At 41.2% G+C, this 22216-nt stretch overlaps 2 protein-coding genes and 1 long non-coding RNA gene across 12 annotated transcripts in view; 1 reads left to right on the forward strand and 2 right to left on the reverse strand.

Annotated features, from left to right (window-relative positions):
• Positions 1–9924: 9924 nt before the first annotated feature.
• YOD1 (YOD1 deubiquitinase) lies at positions 9925–16577 on the reverse strand (the record flags this gene model as incomplete). The annotated part of the gene is made up of 2 exons (XM_083617595.1): positions 9925–14406; positions 16370–16577. The coding sequence occupies 2 exons, from the start codon at positions 16575–16577 to the stop codon at positions 13700–13702; spliced, it is 915 nt and encodes a 304-aa protein (XP_083473721.1). The 3' UTR covers positions 9925–13699.
• Positions 16578–16836: 259 nt separating this feature from the next.
• The window catches only part of PFKFB2 (6-phosphofructo-2-kinase/fructose-2,6-biphosphatase 2), a 38778-nt gene continuing 33398 nt past the window's right edge, over positions 16837–22216 (forward strand). For 3 of the 10 annotated variants that reach the window (XM_083617491.1, XM_083617489.1, XM_083617493.1), the window contains exons 1-3: positions 16837–17392; positions 18158–18302; positions 21679–21804. In XM_083617491.1, coding sequence (XP_083473617.1) covers positions 18203–18302; positions 21679–21804 — 226 coding nt within the window. In that variant the 5' untranslated portion in view covers positions 16837–17392; positions 18158–18202. Of the gene's footprint in view, positions 17597–18157; positions 18303–21678; positions 21805–22216 lie in introns of all 10 variants that reach the window. The other 7 variants (XM_083617488.1, XM_083617494.1, XM_083617492.1 and 4 more) reach the window with 5 other exon arrangements.
• LOC310764224 lies at positions 17732–19060 on the reverse strand. The gene is made up of 3 exons (XR_014549085.1): positions 18995–19060; positions 18510–18546; positions 17732–17816 (listed from the first exon to the last, which is right to left on the reverse strand). It is a non-coding gene; the product is annotated as an uncharacterized lncRNA (long non-coding RNA).

Consider the following 22216-nt stretch of genomic DNA (forward strand, 5'->3'; position numbering starts at 1 on the left):
TTTACCTTTATGTCCACTTGCACGCATATCCTAAGTGAGCAAAAGTGCCTGCTGCTATGCCCTTGGCTGGTGAACCAGTCTCTAGTGATGAGATAGCCGTTTATACATATGAATATGTGGAGCAGAAGCAGGAAACCCAATTGCAGCAACAGTGGCAGAATTCTTGTGGCTTAAGAAAATAGTGGCACCAGTGGGCCTTCAGAATTGGAGTAAAGTGACCAGACTTGCATTCCTATATGCACTTTCCTGAGAGCAAACCCAGTAACCCACTGAACTATGTGGGATTTACCTCTGCATAAACAGTCCTGGTATTGCAAATATTAGGAAACCAAGTATTTCCAACCCAAAATACAAACCAAATGAAGTTTCAATGAAGTCCAGTTTAGCAGTCCTAGGATTAATTCATATATATATATAGAGAGAGAGAGAGAGAGAGAGAGAGAGAGAGAGAGTTTACAGGTTATTTCTGTTTCTCTTTCTGTCGTTTGCTGTCCCTCCCCCACCCCACCCACTTCAGAACACATCAAAGAGAATAAGAATGGTGGCAATATCAACTTTGCAACCTCCCATCCCACCAACCAATTAATGAATGGAACACAACCTTTCTTTGTCGTGCTCTCAAGGCTGCTGGGCTACTTCAGAGATGGCAATAAGCTGCCTATATTTTCAGATGCACAAGTGCCTTTCTTTTGCCTCATACATTTCACTGGGAGGCACCACCTTCATTTGGCATGTCGCTCTTCTGCATAGTTTGCTAGTGACACCTTCAAAAGAGAAACTCATAGCTTTGACTCTAATATGTTCCTACCTATTAATTAGTTCCTTCTAGGATGTGGCTTAAAATATATTAGTTCATCAAATTTATTGTCCTAGGTGATTTAACATGGCGTGCTTTACAAATCGGCAACAGGAAAAGCTGAAGAGGCTGGTTCTTTCACAAATTGCTCATGAATCAAGCTTGGGCTGTGCTTTACAAACATTTCCCCAGCACCAGGCATATACAAGAATTCAACCTGAGCACGAGAGATTTACAATCCAAAAATTATTGTCATCCTTCCATTGGCTGTTTATAAAGATTTATGGACTGCTTAAACACAGAACTCTCTCAGTGGTGTACATAATAAAAATTGTAGATAAAACACAGCTAAAATGTAGCAAATGACCACTATACAAATACTGGGAGCCTACTGTAGTCCAATAATGAGAACAAATTGCCCAGCAGCTATGATTTATTTAATTTTACAGATTAACAAAGATTTGAATAGTAGAGTGAAGAAAAGATAAGCTACTTATCAATTCCACATTTACTCTTCTCAATTCCACATTTTTCAGAAAAGGGCAAGAGACTTTAAAACATAAAACAGAGCAAAGGGGAATGGATATTTGAACAAAGAAATGTTGGTAAGATCCCAATAGAAGATTAAGGTCTAATTTTGAAAAATTCTAGGAAAAAGGCAGCCAAGTCTCATTGAATTATATATAACTCATTATTTAACAGACAGGTATAAAATATAGTCTACACTAGGGATGCCGTATTTCAAAAAGTAAAGTTTGCTGAGCTTTTAGATAACCCACCGAAATTGTTGAGCTTTATAGTAAAAGCTACAAGAATTTTAATTCAGGACACCATTTTAATCCAGAACATATAGCAGCCCTTGTATATACCAATTTTCAACTACGGGTATAAAATGTATTTTCCAAATTTGTTAAATGAAGCCTAAAAGCAAGAGACTACATAGCAAATAACTCTCGTAACAGCAGTTTCTCAGACCCTCTCATGACAGAGACAGATTTAGGGAAGCTCAGTCGGTTCCGCTGCACTGGGCATGGGCGTTGCATGCAACACTGCAGGGGTATTGCAACTACAACATGGTCAACTGAGCAGAATGGAAGGTGAGGGGCAGCGGGCGCTGAATTTTGGCCTTGCACAGCACAATGCTGAAATTCGAAATACCAGACTCCACCCCTGCTCACGAGCATCTTCATGGTTACACAGCTACACAGCTTCACTCCTCGAGTGGGGCTTCAACTTCTAAGATTTGTTCTCAGCATAGAATTTAATGTGCTGTCTATTAAGTGCTGAACTTTATGGTCTCTTCTTTGTTGAATTCCGGGTGCGTTCACATTAGTGCTTTACAGCACAATGGGCTTTTTAGTGAGTTCCATGGCACTTTGCCACCTAGCTGTTCACATCACACCAGCTTCATTCAGAATTAGGAACAGCTAAAGGACACCATAGGGATGCAGGTGGCGCTGTGGTCTAAACCACTGAGCATCTTGGGATTGCCAATCAGGAGGACAGTGGTTCGAATCCCTGCGACTGGGTGAGCTCCCGTTGGTCGGTCCCAGCTCCTGCCAACCTAGCAGTTCGAAAGCACGCCAAAAAGTGCAAGTAAATAGATACTGCTCCGGTGGGAAGGTACTGTAAATGGTGTTTCTGTGCGCTCTGGCACTCGTCAGTGTCCTGTTGTGTCAGAAGCGGTTTAGTCATGCTGGCCACATGACCCGGAAAAACTGTATGCAGACAAACACCGGCTCCCTCGGCCTGTAAAGTGAGATGAGCGCCGCAACCCCAGAGTTGTCTGCAACTGGACTTAACTGTCAGGGGTCCCTTACCTTTTTAAAGGACACCATGCTGGATGTTAGGTTTTCAAATTTTTGAAAAAGTAATGGAAACTAGTCCAAATGCAAATGCTGGAGAGAGGAGAGGAGGAGCTGTATTATTAATTTTAAAGATGAACACAAATTTTAATAAATGTTACCATGTGGAAGTTAGGACAAACAGGGGCCCCCTCCTCTGCCCAACACTGTCTACTCTTTCTTTCCACATCACTGAAGTATGATTCTAAGTTGGCACACAAATGTCACCTCTGCATATGCTTAGCATTCCATTTTCTTAATTATTAACTAAAAAGTACTTGATGGAAGGGGAGAGGAAAAACTCAACATTTATTCCAGCTCAACCAGTACAACACTCCCTGAAGTAGGTTGTGAAAGTGAATAAAAATCAAACAGCAATTTGCTTCCCGTTAGTCCAGCAAGATAACATTTGAATTAGTACCCACATTGCAATAGTATGGAACGGACTTCCTGACGAGATGGTCCCTAGAGTGCTGTGATCAGTGGGGTATACTGCACTGCAAAATGAACTACTTTAAGCCACCACTTAACAGGCAACATTTGTCCTGAAGAAGCTCAGAATTTGAGAGGCACCAATTTTGGCATCAACAGTTTGATGAGGTCGAGGGACTAGATAGATAACTTTCAGGATGCTCCAAAGGCTGTCATTCATGAGTCACTGTGTTGTGATTAATGGCCAGTGCATGGACCACTGGACTGGACTGCTGTTTTTTGTATAAGTTCTGCCTACAGCTGTCTTGCTCGTCCTTTGGAAATATGGAGCTCATTGTGGTAGGTCTTACAGATTGGTTAAAATTTTTAAAAAACATAATGTGTCTAAGGAAAGGATTATGAAATTAAGCTTAACACTAACAATAAGTATTTCCATGTGCCTGGAGATATATCTGTGTGTCACTCGGTTCCTTTCCTTCTATAAAACAGACTATGGTGAACTCCTCAAGACAACAGAAAAGAAGCAGTATGTTTGATCTGAAATGCTGCAGCACAGCTCCAATGGCACAGGACACTTTCTAAAGTGTGTTCTAATTTTGTATTGCCGTATTTTTTGCTCTATAAGACTCACTTTTTCCCTCCTAAAAAGTAAGGGGAAATGTGTGTGCGTCTTATGGAGCAAATGCAGGCTGCGCAGCTATCCCAGAAGCCAGAACAGCAAGAGGGATTGTTGCTTTTGCTGCACAACGATCCCTCTTGATGTTCTGGCTTCTGGGATTCAGAATATTTTTTTTCTTGTTTTCCTCCTCCAAAAACTAGGTGCGTCTTATGGTCTGGTGCGTCTTATGGAGCGAAAAATACGGCAGTTGATTCAAAATACTTGGTCCTTATATTCTCAGCAATGCAACTCACAATTCCACTTTACCTCTAAAATTATCATTCTGCCTTTCTTTTCAAAATAAATGCCAAGAAAACTAACAAAAGCCATAAAATATAAAAAACTGCAACAGAAAACATCACATGCCACAAATGCCGTTTTGCCCAAGCGTTTCTGAACAAGAGAGAAGAGATTTGGCAGGTCATCTCAGTAAAATTCTGTAAATCTAGTGCCACAATCACAAAAGTGCCTGAACATATTTTACTTTATATACTACTACTACTACTAATTTATTTATACCTCGCCCATCTGGCTCGCTTTCCCCAGCCACTCTGGGCGGCTCCCAACAGAATATTAAAAACACAAAACATCAAACAATAAAAACTTCCCTAAACAGGCCTGCCTTCAGATGTCTTCTAAAAGTCATAGTTGTTTATTTCTTGGAACAGGGCTTTTAACTAGAATTCCTGTGGTCAAATGATGGTTTATGAAACAAGACTGCATATGCAGGATCTCCTAAGAGTTTTATCTGAGTTAAGTGATTCTCCAGGTATGAAGCCTTGTTTAACAACATATGAAGTACCTTGCTGGATCCGACTAAGGTCTCCCTGCTCAGCATTGTTTGCAAGAACCCCACAGCCAGAATTCCCATAGTCCACTGGAAAGAGACCAGTAGCCCAGTGTCTGCTTTTCACAGGGTCCTGTCATAATGGATGAGTCAACTTAATATAATTAGCATGTACAGTACAGTGGTACCTCTAGTTACAAACTTAATTTGTTCCAGAGATCCGTACTTAACCTGAAACTGTTCTTAACCAGAGGCGTGCTTTCGCTAATGGGGCCTCTTGCTGACGCTGTGCCACCGGCACACAATTTCTGTTCTCATCCTGGGGCAAAGTTCTCAACTCAAGGTAACTCTTCCAGGTTAGCAGAGTTTGTAACCTGAAGTGTTTGTAACCTGAGGCATTTGTAACTCGAGGTACCACTGTATATTATTAAATACCATATGCATCTAGAGATTTGAAATAGAGAAAATAAACAGACATACAAAAAAAAGAATAGAGTTTTAGGACTCAGCCCTGCAATGATACATAATGGTTAAGATTTATCGCCTCATCTGCTGGTCAAACCAGTATGCAGGTAAATTTTGTTGTGGCCTTTATTCTGGATTTCATCCATGTTTTAACTTTAATTCCAGAAGCAAACTTCATTTAAAGAAGCGAAGCGCAGATTGTGGTAACTGAAAAAAAATCCACAACTGATTTTGTACATATATTGGTACTCCTTATCACAATGTATTTGACCAAACTGCGGGAGGCAGTGGAAGACAGAAGTGCCTGGCATGCTCTGGTCCATGGGGTCATGAAGAGTCGGACACGACTAAACAACATCATCATAATGTATCATTTTTAGTAACATGAAAAGTGGAGGGGGAGAAGGAAAGTTCCATTATTCATGATTCAAAGGTATACAACCCCAGGCTGCTAAAATGTGCTATAGTCTGAAAATAGTACTAACACCATTTGAAGTACGAGCATCAAACATTAACCCACAGGGAGCAGCTAGAGCTTTGAAAACAAGTTACACTGCTTTTGTGGAAAAACATTTTAAATTAAAAGGCTTTGTTAATAATGAGCAGAGCGCTGAATCCCACTAGAATGGCAGCAGTCAGACATTCACTGTTAGCTTCCCACAGATTTTATCCAGCCACCAGCTAAAGCAGGGGTAGGCAACCTAAGGCCCATGGGCCACAAGCAGCCTGGGGGGGGGTCGTTTAACCGGCACACGAGCCGACCCCTAACCAAGCCGCCAGCTTGATGAGTCCCTGTGTGCTGCGCTAAACCAGCACGGTGCAGGGACCCACTTCCGCGGCGCCGAAAATCATGTCTGTGCATGCACAATGCCAAAAAATGTGTCTGTGCAGATGCAGACACCGGAAATCATGGACGTGCGTGCTTGCGCATGCGCGCAATCCGGCCCACGGAAGGATCTCCACTGGAGTGAACTGGCCCAGGCGAGGTAAACTTTGCCGACTCCTGAGCTAAAGCAAAGACCTACAGTAGCAGAAGACCCTTTGCACAAGTGAGCACCTTCTTCCAGCTGAGTTAATATACTTCCATGCACAGGTGAGCACAAGCTGTAGAATGGCCTATGCCCAAAGCCCCTCTAGTCTTAAGGAAATGACCTAGAGCTTTTTGTTCTGCATTCAACCAATCTGCATTTAATCACTTCATGCAATGAGTTGCTTTGCTCTTTTTTTATTGTTTTCAATCAGCTGTCATTTCTGTTTGGAGTGCTGAGAGCTACCCTGATGGCTCTAGTAGTGAGCCACATGGCAGTATACAAGTTTTAGAACAATGCACTCCAAAGAAAACTTGAGACTTTTATTGCCTTTCTTCTGGGGTCAGAAATACTGTACAGTATGAATATGCAGGCGCCCTCTGCTGTTGGAAGTCTCCTGCACGTTAAGCACCACTAAGCATTTCTTTTGGTCTCTAGAAACAAGACTTAGCATTCAAAAGCTTGTGACTAGCTTTAACTGAGCAGAATAGTAAAATCCCAATTAATCTTGCTTAAAATGTAAACATTTTCAGTTAACCAAGCGTCTAGTAATGATTAAATTTGTAAAGACCAAGCATCGCTACAGTTAATAACCTAGATAGAAGGCTTGATAACTAGCCAAGTGACTACAAGTTTTACACACCAAATTAATGTTTCGATTGACCTTAAAAATATAGTTTTTCAAAAAGTTAAGGGACATTCATTGCCATATTGTAGATTTACAATTTTGTAATTCTTCCAGGGAAGAAAAAAAATGATCCTATATTTCTGATGTGCAATTGCAACAAGACCAGCTAAAGGAACATTAGAATAAAACATTATTCATTCTCCCACCAGCCACTCTTAAGGGAATAAATGTGGGGGCGAGGGAAAGAATGCCAAGCCAAAGATTGCACAGGCACACCTTCTTCACACTGTACTCTATGACCCAGAATGAGTTTGTGCTCCTTGCAGCAACAATACAGATTATTGCTGATTTTACACTAGAGATCAGTTCCAATCGATTTTTACAAGCTCTCTAGACATGCAATATGCCATGCAAGTGAGATGTACTGTTTAAAAGATATTGATGTATTTTGTTTTCTGACCCAAATCACGGTCATTTCCAGAGCATGAGATTAAAGACACTGAACAATTCTGTTGTTTTTCAAATGAAGGGAAAGCATCCCTTTTATAAAGCACCATTACCTCCCATAAATTGCTCATGTTTTATAATATTCTAGGAGTGCTTCATAGTTGCTCATCAATGCCTACCGTACAAGTAAGCCATATGGCATCAAATGCATTGATGGCCAAAGCTCAAATGGAGAGCACACGTCTTGAACATAGGAGAGCCAAGTTCAATTAATTTAACTGAAGGAGGAAGGGATGAGGTAGCAGGTGATAGGCACGACGTACGCGCAATACCCTGGAGAGCTGCTGAAAATATGAATAGACAGTATTAGGCTAGATGGTTCAACAGTCAAACCCAATAAAATGCAGCTTTATACATTCATTTAACTGACTTAAGTACTTTGGCAATCTAAACACATTTGTAGTTCATCAATTTCACTACAAGAAATAAACTGACATTTATTGGTTTGGTTTGGTTTTTATTATGTATTCTGTGTTTTTATTTTGTCTTTTTATGCTGTGAACTGCCCGGAGATCTACAGATGAAGAGTGGTATACAAATTTAAATAATAGTATTTTTTGGTAGAAGAGGCAAGAGTCACATTTTCAGTAGAGTTTGCAGCAGTCCTTGTACTCTATGCACATGTTCAAATACCAATGTTTATTCAAGATAAAAAGCAGAAAGGAGTACAAGTGATCACAATGTTGAATATGCATGCATAAATATTACAGTTTATTGCTGCTATAACGACTTTAAACTCAAGGGCACATGTTCAACAGAACATACTTTAATGGTATGAAACAGCAAGATGCAGTGCCATTGGGAAATAGTTACCAGGAGTTTTAAAATGTTGTATATCAGAAAAATAATTAATAATGCACTTTCTGCACCACTTAACTCCTAGGCAAAAACACTAAACTTGTAAACTTTGATTGACAAGCTTTTAAAGTGCTGTTAGTTGAGACAGTCATCTCATATAAGAGTGTGCGAAAGGCCACATGCTTAAGAGTAAGTGAAGTTCCTTCATCCTTATGGAAGTTAGTGCTGGTGATAGCTGCCAGATCTGTAAGTCTCAGAACAGAGCTTCAACATATAATCCAGTCAAGTAACATTACAGGTTTGCGTTTCATTAACATTTAGACATTCAATATTTATACCACACCCAGTTCTCAACATTTACTGAAGTGTTCAAGGTTAATGATAGCACTCAGAACATTAATATGGCAGTTGTATGTAGCAGTACATAGAAGCTGGCACTGAACAGAGACTAGGAATAGATGCATCTGTTCATCATTCCAGACTGAAGACGACAGTAGGAAAAACATTTTTCCCTATTATAAAAGGATATATTATATTGTAACATTAAATAAGAAAGCTACTGGAAGAGACTTGTCTTTCTATTGTCCTATGTCAACATAGTCATTTTGAGAAATTCCTATCTTGTATTCTTTTCCACCAGAGATTGAATGTGTTCAGTAATGATGCTTTCAACCAATAATTTTCAGAATAATATTTCATATCAACTCCTTCCACAGGACATGGAAGTCCTATGAATTAATTGATATTTCTGTATTTATAAGAGGAATGCAGACAGTAGCTTCTAAAGACAATGCAGGTGTAATTTAAAATAATAATAATAATAATAATAATAATAATAATAATAATAATAATAATCAAAAAAATCACAAAGGAACAGGGAACACTGACTATTTGATAAATACAGTTTTTATTTTTAAAAATGTGTTCTAGGCTGTGACCTAGGCCTCGGATTTACCAGCATACTTGAGTTTTCTGTGCAAAGTAGTTCTGAAGGCAATGGGACATCCTGACAGAAGAACAGTATTTCCTGCAGGAAGGTTTATGTCCTATTTGATTGGTTCTTGGAGGAATGGGGGTATCATCCCTACAAGGAAAATCTTAAGTGTTTAGGACTAGTCTAGAAGAGGCAAAGGGAAACATGAGCGATTTATGAGATTACAAAGCATGGGGGAAGCTGGGAGGGTATTTCCCCCCACTCATTTCATAATAATAGCACTCAGGGTCACCCATTGGTGATTTGTGATTGATTCAGTACAAAAAAACCTTAACAGACAACCACTGGAATTTACTACTAAAGCATACGGTAAGGGCTGCTAGCTTAAATGGCTTGGTCTATCAATGGCTATTTGGCAAAAGTCAAATGGCACCTCCATGTTCAGAGGCAGCATGACTTTGATAACCAGATGTTAAAGAGAAACGGGAGATAACCATCATCTTTGTGCCGAGCTTGAGAGCTTTCAGATTAAAACAGCCAGCGAGATTTAACAGGCTTTCAGTTTAAAAAGTCTGTTTCAAGGCGGTTTGTATAATTTCAAACATTTTGCTCCTCAAATGCATCAATCTTTCATGGTCCTTTGAAGGTACACGGCTCCTGGTTTCAGCAAAATCAACCTGATCTACATTTGAAAATATTTTATCAAAAAGAATTAAAACATAATGTGCATACATAATACTGATGGTCAAATTCAGGAAGACAAAATAACACTTTTGCACTTGTTTTCACTTTTTTAAAGATAGGCTGCAGGGGGGTTAAAGTCTACTAGTTCAATATTAACCATTATCAAGCGTTGCCTCCTGAAAAACCACAGCAAAACCATAAAACTGTAGCTTGAGATATACTTCCAAAATTAACATTTACTAGGAAAAGATATACAAAACTAATGACCTAGGGAATCTTTGTCCATGCAAACAATAGGTCACCTTCACACCACTGTTGTGAACATTACTAATTTCTCAACCAGCCAAACTGAGGACAAAGTAATAGCCTACCAATAGTCTGAGAAAGTCAAGGCTCACCTCAAGAGGTTCTGCCTTTGCCCGACCCCCCTTTCCCCCAGAAAATCCGCTCTTTAGTGCTAAGTTGAAGCAAACGTTAATCCACAGAAAACCTGACTGATGTTTGCTTCGATTCAGCAGTAAACAGCAGGTTTTCCTGGGGCAATCAGAAGTGTGGATGAGCCTTAAGTGAACAAATATGGGAATATAAATTTACTCTGAGCTAAAGGACCACAGGGATTCAAGTGAATTTCACTCAAATCAGTACTTTCAGATCACAGCTTTTGTATCTTATTTCAATACCGTATTTTTGCTCTATAAGACTCACTTTTTCCCTCCCAAAAAGGGGAAATGTGTGTGCGTCTTATGGAGCGAATACAGGGTGCACAGCTATCCCAGAAGCCAGAACAGCAAGAGGGATCGCTGCGCAGCGATCCCTCTTGCTATTCTGGCTTCTGAGATTCAGAATATTGTTTTCTGAGATTCAGAATATTGTTTTCCTCCTCCAAAAACTAGGTGCGTCTTATGGTCTGGTGCGTCTTATAGAGCGAAAAATATGGTGCATTCAATTGGAGGTCCTACTGATTTTAATGCAAACTTCTTCAAAGTACATGGCTTTAGGCCTGGTGTTAGGCCAGCTCAAGTATTTTGTGTAAAATGTGTCACATATTTATTTCCTCTGTTCTTCCACACATTTTAGACCTATATGCACAGGCTTGTAAAAAGTTACTGGAAGAGACTTAAAACAGAACTATTTTAAAAAATTAAATTAGTTTCACAGTGCAACGCTAGGCATATCTACTCAGAAGTAAAACCCACGAGTTCAATTAGACTCACTCCTAGGTATGTGTGTGCTGCACTCTTAGTCAGTCTGACTTGAAAGTCAACATCAGTACCAATATTACTTATTTAAAATCCATCTGTTTCATTGGCTTCACTCTTCATATGCGCTACTTAAGACACAATCAAGCAAAGCCTAAAACACATTAATTGGAATTACAGTTGTACCTCGGCTCCCGAACGCCTTGGGAGTCGAACGTTCTGGCTCCCAAACGATCGAAAACCAGAAGTGAGTATTCCAGTTTTCGCACGTTCTTTTGGAAGCCAAATGTCCGACAGGGCTTCCACAGCTTCCGATTGGCTGCAGGAGCTTCCTATCAGAAGCCGCACTTTGGAAGACGAATGTTTCGGAAGTCAAACTGACTTCCAGAATGGATTATGTTCAAATTCCGAGGTACGACTGTATTTACACCTTTGCTTCCTTCAGCCAAGGAAAAATTGGAAGTGTCTTCCTGAAGCATAGCCCTACTGTACTTGGCCTGTCCAATTAAGGCTTCTGTCAAAATATCACAGGACAATTCTATGTTGTATCTGCACTAGCCTGACCCAGCTAGTTAGTTATGAGCTAGGGTGCAATCCTATGCATTTTTCTGGGAGTAAAGCACCACTAGACACAGTCAGACTTCGTTCTGAGTAGCCATGCACAGAATTGTAGTGCAAGCTTTGTTGAAAGCAATAGAAGTATTTCATTCTAACTTTTCCCTTTGCTATAAAGGGAACTTAAAACTAACATCACCTGGCCAGAACAAATCTGTTTTCATCAACCATTCTGAGCACCTATAACTGGATGAACACAAACGTTTCAATGTTTCCAAACGGAAATAATGTAGAAGTATAGCAAAATGGCTAAAAAACATATGTAGTGAATGTAAAGATCCCTTCAAAAGGTAAAAGCATAATGTTAAGGTCTAGCACCCCAAACCAACAGCACAGACAGCTGAAAGCACAAACAGCCATGTCAACACGTCAGTAGTGCATGTCAGCTGCAATCTCATTCCAATACCAATCAAATATTAGACTCTGGGCGGGATTGATGCCACATGGAATAAGCCTCAACCTGTTTATGTTGGACAACTTTATGCTGTGCTGAAATTGGCATTTATGGCTGATCCCAGCATAATGTAAACCCATAGTAGGCTGCTAGCACTGGCTCCTTGCAACTCCAAGGCTCATGCTACACTCTTGTCTACTGATTCTATCCACATTCCAACCATTTACTTTCCCACTTAACTATGGATGAGTTGGGGGACTTTTATAAATATGCAGGCCTTTAATTATAGGAAAATAAGATTCTTAGTCCTAACAAGTGTACCTACTGGATCTAAAAAAATGCCTTTAAAAAGATCCTTGCCTTTAAAAAAAATGTTCTTACTTAAACTGAAATTAAATTAGCCCAGAGGTAAATGTGGGTGTTCTGCAATCTATTAATGACCTGGTTTCTACTAAAAATAAAAAATGTACATGTAAACCAAACTATTAATTATTCATAATTAAAGAAGACAGAAGCATTAAAGTGATCAAAGTTATTTAGATACCAGGTACAACCCAAATACTGAAGCAGTTTCAAGACCCAACGCCAAGAGCCCATGTACAAAATAGCTTACACTAACCAGTGATACGTTACCCACTTAAAGGCCTCAGCAGCAAGAAGACTGTGGCACTTAACCATGCGATATAATAAGAGTTGGATCACAGTATAGGAGCACTTGCTGTCATATTAATAATGGCAACCACAAATGTATAACTAGCAAGTCACCAAATTGTGGTACTGGATATAGACCAAGAACTACCACTATTGGTGAGAAGCACCAATCCCAATTGACAGATTATATAAACATGCTAACCCCTCAATTCACATCATAAAGCAGGTACATGTTTGAGGTTCATCTTTCTTGGACATGTTTCAAGAGGAGACAATCAGCAGTTAGCGAAATCCAGCACTGCCATATTTAGAAACCAGAAAAGAGGCAGACTTACTTGGAATTTGGCCCCAAAAGTTCCACTTTAAGCAAATAAACATGTGGCAATTTGGGAGGGGGCATGAAATATCCCCCCATGCACCTTGCGTATATGATTTATCTGTTGTTTTAAAAAACTTTTATTTGTATTGCTTGGAATGTTGGAATTTCATTAATTTTGAAGAACGTGCCATGCACGTAATGCACGTAAGCCTCCAAGCAGGCAACAACAGTTTAAAATGTAATTAATGGGCACCAATATATTAAGTACTAAGGAAATGTGGTCTTATTGGTAGCTTTTCACTATCTAAGACAGCTGAAGACTAAACCTCCAAGCTGAAGCCCTTTATCACGACAGCTTCACTTACGCAAACATGGTATGCTTGTTCAGTGATTTGAAATAAACCAACTTTGGGATTCCTATATTGAAGAGGCAACTGTGTAGCTTATCTGCCTTTAGTTAAACAAATACACACATTTTGCATGAACAAAGCTGAGAGACACAAGTAATCTTACCAAATTTGAATGGAAACTAACTTAAACTCTTCATTAGATTGTATAATCAAAAACTCTGTAACCAAGCTGACATTTTTATTCCATCAGTGATTCTAAAATCTTATATGCAAGCCTAGCTAGCTACAGTAGTGAGTGCATAACCAGTTGTGTCACAGAGGAATTCCTGCATCAGCTGTTCAGATTCTTTCAAGAGCAGTTGGTATCAATAGTTGTCTCTAGTTCTCTTAGACATGCAAAAGAACACTCCAAGCCAGTTGGAAAATGACACACATACACGCTTGTAAACTTCTCAAACTAACCACAGCAAACCTGTGCGCATCAGCCATAATTAAATTTAGGTCTTTCAAGCTTATAATGGATTCATTTGATTACATACAGCTTATTTAAAAACCTGGAGGCTTGTTCTTGTTCCGTGAGGTAGTAGATATAACCAACCCCACAGAAAATTCACACTTCTCCAAAGTTGGTGTGCCCAGTCTCCTTGGCATGTTCTCTGGCTTCCACTTGCCCTGTTAATCCTTTCTGACACACCATACATCTCAATGTAAACCGGTTTACGTCAGTAAACTGTCTTTTTCTTCTGGCTTCATCTGCTAACTCCAAAGCCTGTGCAAGGACAATGTCATCAGATGCTGAAAAAATTGTCTGGGGTGGAATATCTGAGTTGGGAATTTTACGCTCAAGTGGATCATAGTGAATACCATCATAAATTAAAAGAACCCGTTTGGCATAGCCAGCATCTTCCCCAAAACGATCAATTCTAACCGTCTGAGTGTCCACTACACAAATTTCACATTGATAGAATTTAGACAAAATGGAAACCTCAATTGCACCTCCCCATGTATCTTCTCTTCTGATCCATTCACAGTATTCCTGGTTAGTTTTCCCTAGTACTGCCTCACTATAGGATTCTGGATCACTTGCTACTATCTGAGCTATAAGATTTCTCATCTCTGGGGCACATCCTGGGTCATAAACCCCACCTTCTACCACATAGTATATACTGGTAAAGAGACATGAGTTATCTGCTGGAACAACCTTCCGAGCAAGCACAGGGAGTGCTTCCCTGACTGAATTAGGAACAGTCCGTTTTGTAACTATGGGTGACTCAGTCTTGGGCTTGGCTGCATCTTCTTCAACTATTAGTGTATCACCTGTCAAGAAAAACAGAACAAAGAAATAAAGGTATAGTTTACTGCAACAATTAAGAGCATGAACTACAAGTCCCTCCCTACTGAGTCTCAGTCGACCATGAATTAATCTTTCAGATGCCCCCTCCCCGACATTATCTAATAGGGAAATAATAGTCTGTAGGCTGAAATGGTTACTGAGGAAATATATTAAGTACTCTGACACTCAGGTAAAGGATTTAAAAAACTGGTCATGAATATGTAGGTAAGATTTAGATTTTACTGCCAGCATGATTTCCTGGTGGCTAAATGCAGAAATCAGAAAACTCAAAATTTCATTGTAGAGCTTCTAGAAATAGCTTTAAAATTCAACTGTCAACAATTCCTGAAAGTTTTCTTCAGATGTCAACAGGATTATTGTGCATACAGAACTACATCTCACTGAGTTTTATGACACATTAAGTGTGTTTTTGGAATTACAACCTATTCCTGAACAAGATTTATACAGACAAAAAAAGAGAAAAAAGAGAGAGATAGCATATTCCCCATTTTAAATAGATGAGAAACTACACTAATCCTCTTGTGCATCAGGGTAGGCTGAGAATATTCAATACTAATACTAATAGCAAAAATCTGAAATTTAATTATTGGGTAGTAACAACCAACACCCAGCCAATTTTAGACAATTATAGGATGTCAAAACATCTGTGTCATTGTTTCAATATTTCCTGTTATGTGATTGAATACATGCTGTGCTTCAGAAATATTTTGCAATGTGTAGTTTCCCTCCAAAGAAATGTTGCACCACTCATCTTTTGTTAACTACAACTTTTTAAGAAGTCAGCCTAATATTATTGCTGGATAGAACTATTCCTCTTAGGCTGCTGATACTAAAGGGGGCAGGTAAGAGCAGAACATGGAAGACAATTGAACTGCTTTATTCTAAGCTATATAGGATGTAAACCCAGTGGAGCGGAAGCAAGGGCACTCCTGCATTCCTATCCGTTTCCTGTTGTAATAATCAGAAGCAAAAGTAAAGAAAGGGAAGCAACGTATTTTGGCAATTTTTGGAGTGTGTCTAAACTTCCTCCTCACTGTATGTGGACTTGGGGACATAGATAGCTTTGGATCCTTGCAGCTTCCTAGAACACCCCCTTTTTGCCCCACCATGTTGGAGCTCCAACACTGTTTGGGCCAAGACACCTGAGGAGGAAGAAACAAAAAAGGAGACTCTGACATCAGGTCTCCTTTCCCAACACTAAAGGGGTAGATCCATTCTATCCTATAGCCTCTGGGACACACTTCCAAGGAACACAGGATTGCATTCTAAAATCATTTGCGAAAACACTCATTCAGCTGCACCAACTGAAATCAGGCTTGTCCCTTCCTTACCAGCTGGCAGAAAAGGAAATGACTGGTGCCCTCCAGATGTTACTGGACTATGTCTCCATCATCTCTTACCATTGGTCATGTGGCTGGGCTGGAGGGAACTGCTTGAAACACCCAAGAGGGCGCCAGGTTGGGGAGGAAGGATAGATACATCCATTCTAACTGGCCAAAAAACTGAACGAATATCCCAACCTATGTTACTATTACAGGCTGCTTTTAATCAGTGTTGGACATAATTGGATCCGCTCACCACCTTGGATCTTACCTTTGAAAAGTGTGGTGATGGCAACCAACTTGGAAGCCTTTAAAAAGGGGAACAGACAAATTCGCGGAGCAGAATAATACCAGTAACTGTTGGTTGCGATGCCTGCCTACCTACCCTGTGTTCCCAGTTCCGGAGTGAGATGCCTCTGAATGCCACTTTGCGAGGACGCATATCCCAAGGCTACTCGTGAACTGACCCTTCGTCCAGCTACACAACAGCAGGCGACACTACCACACATCGTACAGGGCCAGGAGGAGTTTCGAGAGACACCCCCCGGCTTCTCAGGAGGAAGCTAAGACACCCCAAAAAAATTTCCCATCTGAAGAGGCCTACCAGAGTGGATGCCGAGCTCCCCGAGGCGCCGCTCCTCGTCGCTAAGGTCCAGGCCGAGCGGGGGGAAACCGAGTAGCAGGCGCTGGGCCTTGACGGGGACCCCGGTGAGGGTAGCGATCGCGGCCTGGAGCTCGCGCAGGCGGGAGTGCGCCGTGAGTCCGGGCAGCGGATAGGAGCCGCTCCGGGCTTTACAGCGCAGCCGCAACATCTCGCCGCCTGATGTTCCAGAGTTGTCCCGGCGGCGGCTGCCGGGTTTCAGAGCCCCCCAACAGCAAAATGGCGGCGGCTACCGGCAGCCCTCGCGTCTCCTTCCTCAGACTTCCTATTGGTCCCTTTCCCCCATCGAACCAACGTGCACGGCACCGGGGCAACCAATCAGATTCGGGGGCGAGCTCCCAGCCAAAGATCGCTTGAAAACATCCGGCTTAGGCGACTCCCACGCCATTCCTTCCACGCGCATGCGCGGTAGAGGCGGCTCTGAGCCCGGAGGCTTAAGATGCCTCGTCTCGGGGGCGGCTTTCTGCGCTCCCTTTCCCCCACATTGTTTTGTAACAGGAGCCGCTGCTACGCGGAGCCTCTTTGCACATGCGTTTGCGGCGTGGGTCCCGAACCGTTTGCTGCATTACATTTGGCTCATTATAAGTGCCACCAGCCCTCTGGATAAGTTTCCTGCCCGCGGTTACCTGTCGTCCCCCCGTGGACGGGTTGCTTTTCAAACTCAGTCCGCGAACGTGTGCACGCATTGAGTGTGATGCAACACCCAAGAAATATGATGGATGTACAGGGCTTATGTAATTTCATGCACATCGTTAAATACACCATCACCCTTGAGAAATACCCTTGTGATCATACGCAAATGTACGATAACCCTCCTTTTGCCACTGTTTTTTTCCGTTTCCCTCTTTCTGCGTTTCTTTGCGTCACTTACTGAATTCGCACCTCGTAGCCGGCGCTGCCGGTTGGCCGTCTTCATTTCCGCATCTTCACAGAGCCGGCCTCCTTTTCCCTCTCGGCGTCTGGAAGGTAAAATAGGATGCACCTGGATACCTGCTGCTGAGGTTTCGGATGCACTGCAGTGCCCTGGCTTCACTGGCCTTTGGGGGTAGGCGGGGCGGGCGGGCTCTTTCTCAATCTGCATTTCTGCTTTGGAGCTGCCGGACCGGCTCCCGTTCTGTGCTCAGGACGCTGGGCTTGCTGTCCCCGGCGACGGCGTGCTAAATTCTGCAGGTGTGTTGGGCCCGGCGGGAGGAAAGCCTCTTTGAGCTTGAGCAAGAGATTTTGAGGCTCCAGCTGCCGAACTGACAGGAGGGCTCTAACTCCAGATATAAATCCTCGTCAACAGTTATTCGCGGCTACATGTCTGGGATCGCCGGTGTGTGTTGCTGCTGGCTTTGGGCTGATCACTGTAACGCCCTCTAGCCTAGAAAGGTCTTTAGCAATTGGAATTCTGCAAAAAAGAGAGAAAGAGAAAGATGATGTAATTGTCAAATGAAGGATGCTAAGGATTATATAGGGTGCAAATACCTATTTCCTGGTTGTAAAGGTTTCTTCAGGGAGAATGACACCTTTTCCTACTTTCCTTCTTTATGGGGTTTGTGCCATCTTTGAAAATAGTACGATGAGTATCTCTTGACCTTGATTAGCAACTTCAATGTAGCTTCTGCTTTTCCCTGCCCCACTTTAGTCCCTCTTGGAAGGAACATCAGGGACAGATTGCTGTTTGTGCATGTTGTTCTTTTACTGCCAGAGAGCTGAGCATTTCATAATACTCCTCCTTTGGTTTCCCAGGAGAAGGCTGGCGATCAAAAGTGAGGAAGTGTGTGCCTTGCAGCAATGTCAGGGGATGCAGCTCCAGTACCGGAGCAGGTAAACAGCAACGGTTGCAACCAAGAAAACAAACCTTCAAATCAGCGATTCTCGGAGAAAAAGTGCTGTGAGTATTTGTGATGCTTTGCTTTGCTGGGCAGCACGTATATAAATACTGAAAGAAAAGTGGGGTGTGGGTGTGGGTGGGTGTGCTCCAACTTTCAAATTTAGCACAGTGCTAAATATAGGGATGAATTATTCCCCGGGGCACAACCCTTGATGTTATGAGACCAAGCTAAATTATACATAGCGACAAGCTTTCTTTTAGCCTCACCTGTTTCACAGGGGTTGTTCTGAGGAGAAAAAGAAAACTCTGGAAAGAGAAGAGGGAGAACCATGTTACTTTGATATATGAAGTTCTGTGAAAGGCAGAATAAAAATAAAATTGGAATAGAAATACTTTAAAGGAATTGATAATGGGATTAATCTTATATAAATTACTGTCAGCCTGGCCCACAGCTACTTGTATCATTTCTGTTAAAGTGACTAAACTACTACTGCTTCCCCCACTTTGAATAGCTGTATACTTTTAGAATGTCAGCCAAAGGGTTAGTTGTATGCTGTAGGACCCTAGTTTCTAGGAGACTTCCTACAACTGTTACAGAGTCATGAGATAGTTTGCTAATGAAGAATAAACAACCTCAGTACCAGGATCCTTTAACCTATATTCTTAGAACTCATTATTTGTTTTAGATCCTCTGGGAAGAGGGTGAATAAGTAAATGAATGTGAAGTCCAGTAGGTCAGTAGGGTAACTTACATTCAGTTCCTTCTACGCTGGTAGGGCTTCTTGCAGTCTTGTGATTACAGAAAATATACATGCAACTGCCAGTCTCTCTCTACCACCAGGAAATTGCTGGTCTGCACCCCATTCCAAATATTTCTCTCTGGCTGTATGACTGTAGTGCCTGCAGTATTCCTGTAATCAGTGCTTTTTTCTGGGGGGACGTATACCCTAAACATTTTGTGAATCTTTGTACTTTTGTTCATTTACTGTTTTTATTTTTCCCTATTTGAACTATAAAATGGTGATTTTCTTGAGTCAAAATTGAGAGTATTCCTAAACATATTTAAAGGAAAAAAGCACTGCCTGTAATAGCTAGGTTTGTTGCATTGTTCTAGTACAGTGGCCTGCATACAATTTGTTTTTGCTGACATGACAATTTTTTTTAATTTTAATTTTTTGACTCTGTCTTGAACCCTATCCCTCAAATTTTTGTAATGGCACTGACTTACTTTATTGGTTGAATCCTATACTACTGTAGTGCACCAGCCTAATCTCTGAGTAGCAAGAGACTGTGGGGGTGCCTGCACTTTACTCAAGGCTTCATTTCCTGTGGTGCCTTTAGGATACATGGCTTTATTTACACTTACTGTATATACAATATGAGTATAGGATGGAGGGGCTCATATAGCATTAACACCACACCATATCTTGCTTCTCCATTAGGCTTCCAGGGAAGCCCAAAATTCAGCTTCAGATCCAGGACAGAACAGATATGTCTAGCTTCCAGCACCAGCTAAACACACACACACAGCACTCATACCATACTATTGTTCTTCATCCTAAGATGACAGTGGCATCCAGTCAGATGAGGGGAGTGGAGAGAATGTCAACCCTCCATCCCTGGACAGCACTATCACTTAGTTGTAGCTATTGCAGTCTAGTTCATTCTCTTTGACATGCCAATGAGAGTACTTAAGTGGCCAGCTAAAGCCATTATCTTACATAGAAATTTTGTCTGACCTGTTCAGCAGCCTCTCCTAGATTGTAACCCTCACTGGGTACAGGCTCACAGGTCTGGAAGGAATCCAAGGATATAATCCAGACTGACACACAGACACCCAACTCACAACGCTATTCTTTGAAAATTAAGGCCAGACAGACCCTTAGTAGGGTTTAGTCATGGTAGACTGACAGTTTGAGCAGACAATCCGTGTAGAGCTGGCTTCCTCAAACTCAGTCCTCCTGATGTTTTGAGACTACAATTCCCATCATCCCTGACCACTGGTCCTGCTAGCTAGGGATCATGGGTGTTGTAGGCCAAAAACATCTGGAGCTGAAAAAGCAGCTTGAGGAAGCCTGGCTGCTTTTTCAGCATAAGTTGCCCAATTCCTTCAACACAAAATTTTGATCTGGAAAATTGCTGTTGTCTGTGGTTTTGTACTTTCAGGACTGTCACACCGAAGCTGAAATGTGATTTAACTCTTGTAGAGATAAGCTATTAAAATTGTTCTTTCTCTCAGACAGACCTAGCTCATCTTTACATGTCTCCTTATTTTTGACACTAGACCCAGTGAACTTCTTTTGCTGATGCCCCGCTGAAAACAAAGCAAGTTGCATAAAAATAGAGATTTCTTCATCTGCAACTTCCATCTATTTCAGCCCAGCTTGCAGAATGGGTTGTACCCATTTTTATGTTACAATCTACTTCCTTTAACCTTGGGATAAAAAAGAAATTTTGTTTAGGTTATTGCCAGATTACATTTGAGAGGGAAATTTATCTCATTAGTAAAATTGGTAGGCTTGGGGGTTCCATCTTATTTCAAGAGATCCAGACAAGCCAGTAATGAAGTAGCTTCAGGTTTCTCTCATATGATATCTGTCAGAGATGGATATGGCCACACATTGGTAAAATGTTCAGTTATGCAATTTAATCCTGGATCCACTATAATAATTGAGAATGCTGGTGCTGACTGAAATGGAGCCAGGATTTCTTGGAGTAGTAGCTACAGCAGCCACCCCCAAACTAGTCCTTCCATAAGCTGGGGCTATAAATGGGGAGAAATTCTATTTAGTTTGCTTTTTAAAATAATGACATCTAGAGAGTATCGTGTTGGGAAGGTTTGTCTGCAGGTTCCACAGACATCTGTTTTTTTAGGCTTTTGATCATTGCTGTACCGAATACAAATCATGTACATGAACTGCAGACTATTCTTTCACTGAAGAAAAATAATATATTTCTTGATAAGCATCATACGCAGCTCCTGTTCATTTGAGGGCAGCATGAATGTTAGAAAATTCAGCGTCTTAGACAAAAAGCAAATAAAAGACCAGTTTACTTTATTTCAGATCTATATTCATCATGTTCAGAAAGGAAGCTGGCTCCATTGGTGTTCTCAAGAGGGATCGTGACATTTTTCTGTTAACCTTGAAAAGCCCACAGCTTAATTGGGAAATATTTTTAACTGAGTGACACGCTCAGTTTGAGGCACATAGTCAGTGGCTATTTTTTGCTTGGTTAGCCTTCTTCATTAGCAAACACCTGATACAACCATGCCATAGTCCGCTGATTGATTGGGAGCAGAACACGGTGTCCTTGTCTATGGCAGATGTATGGGCAGAAGGAGTTGTGGGAAGCCTCCATTATTTTGGCTTATTGCCAGCATTTTTCTTTTTCAGTCTTGTAGAAGTCACCTATTCTGTCTTTGCTTTCTTTGCAGCATGGGCCTCTTATATGACCAATTCCCCTACTCTGATTGTAATGATTGGCCTCCCTGCAAGAGGCAAGACCTATGTGTCCAAGAAATTAACTCGCTACCTCAACTGGATTGGAGTGCCTACAAAAGGTTTTTCTATATTTCTATGCATGAGATATAATAGTTATTACGCAGTTAAAATAATAAATAGTTTCTGATCAGCTGCAAGTGGCTGGGAAAGTTGGTAGTTAGAAGCTTGCATTAATCCAGTCCTGGTTGAATGATTATGCCTAGATGCGGTTATCTTTTTATTTCTTCCTATAATTGAAAAGTTGTTCTGAACAAGTGCTAAATAACAAGTTCTGAATAACAAGTTATGTTCTGAACAAGTGCTAAATAATACTGACACTTTTCGGCAGTGTCAGTACAAGGCAAAGAAATACGTTTCAGTGGTACTTTAGAAGTCTAATTTCAGCTCTATTTTTTGAAAAAAGTTTCTTATTGCGATCCCCAGAGTCTTTAGGTGGTTGAGAATCCCAAACAAGTTGGTGGGCCTCTATAA

This window comes from Podarcis filfolensis (assembly GCF_964270895.1).
Source record: "Podarcis filfolensis genome assembly, chromosome: 6".
Taxonomy (NCBI): domain Eukaryota; kingdom Metazoa; phylum Chordata; class Lepidosauria; order Squamata; family Lacertidae; genus Podarcis; species Podarcis filfolensis.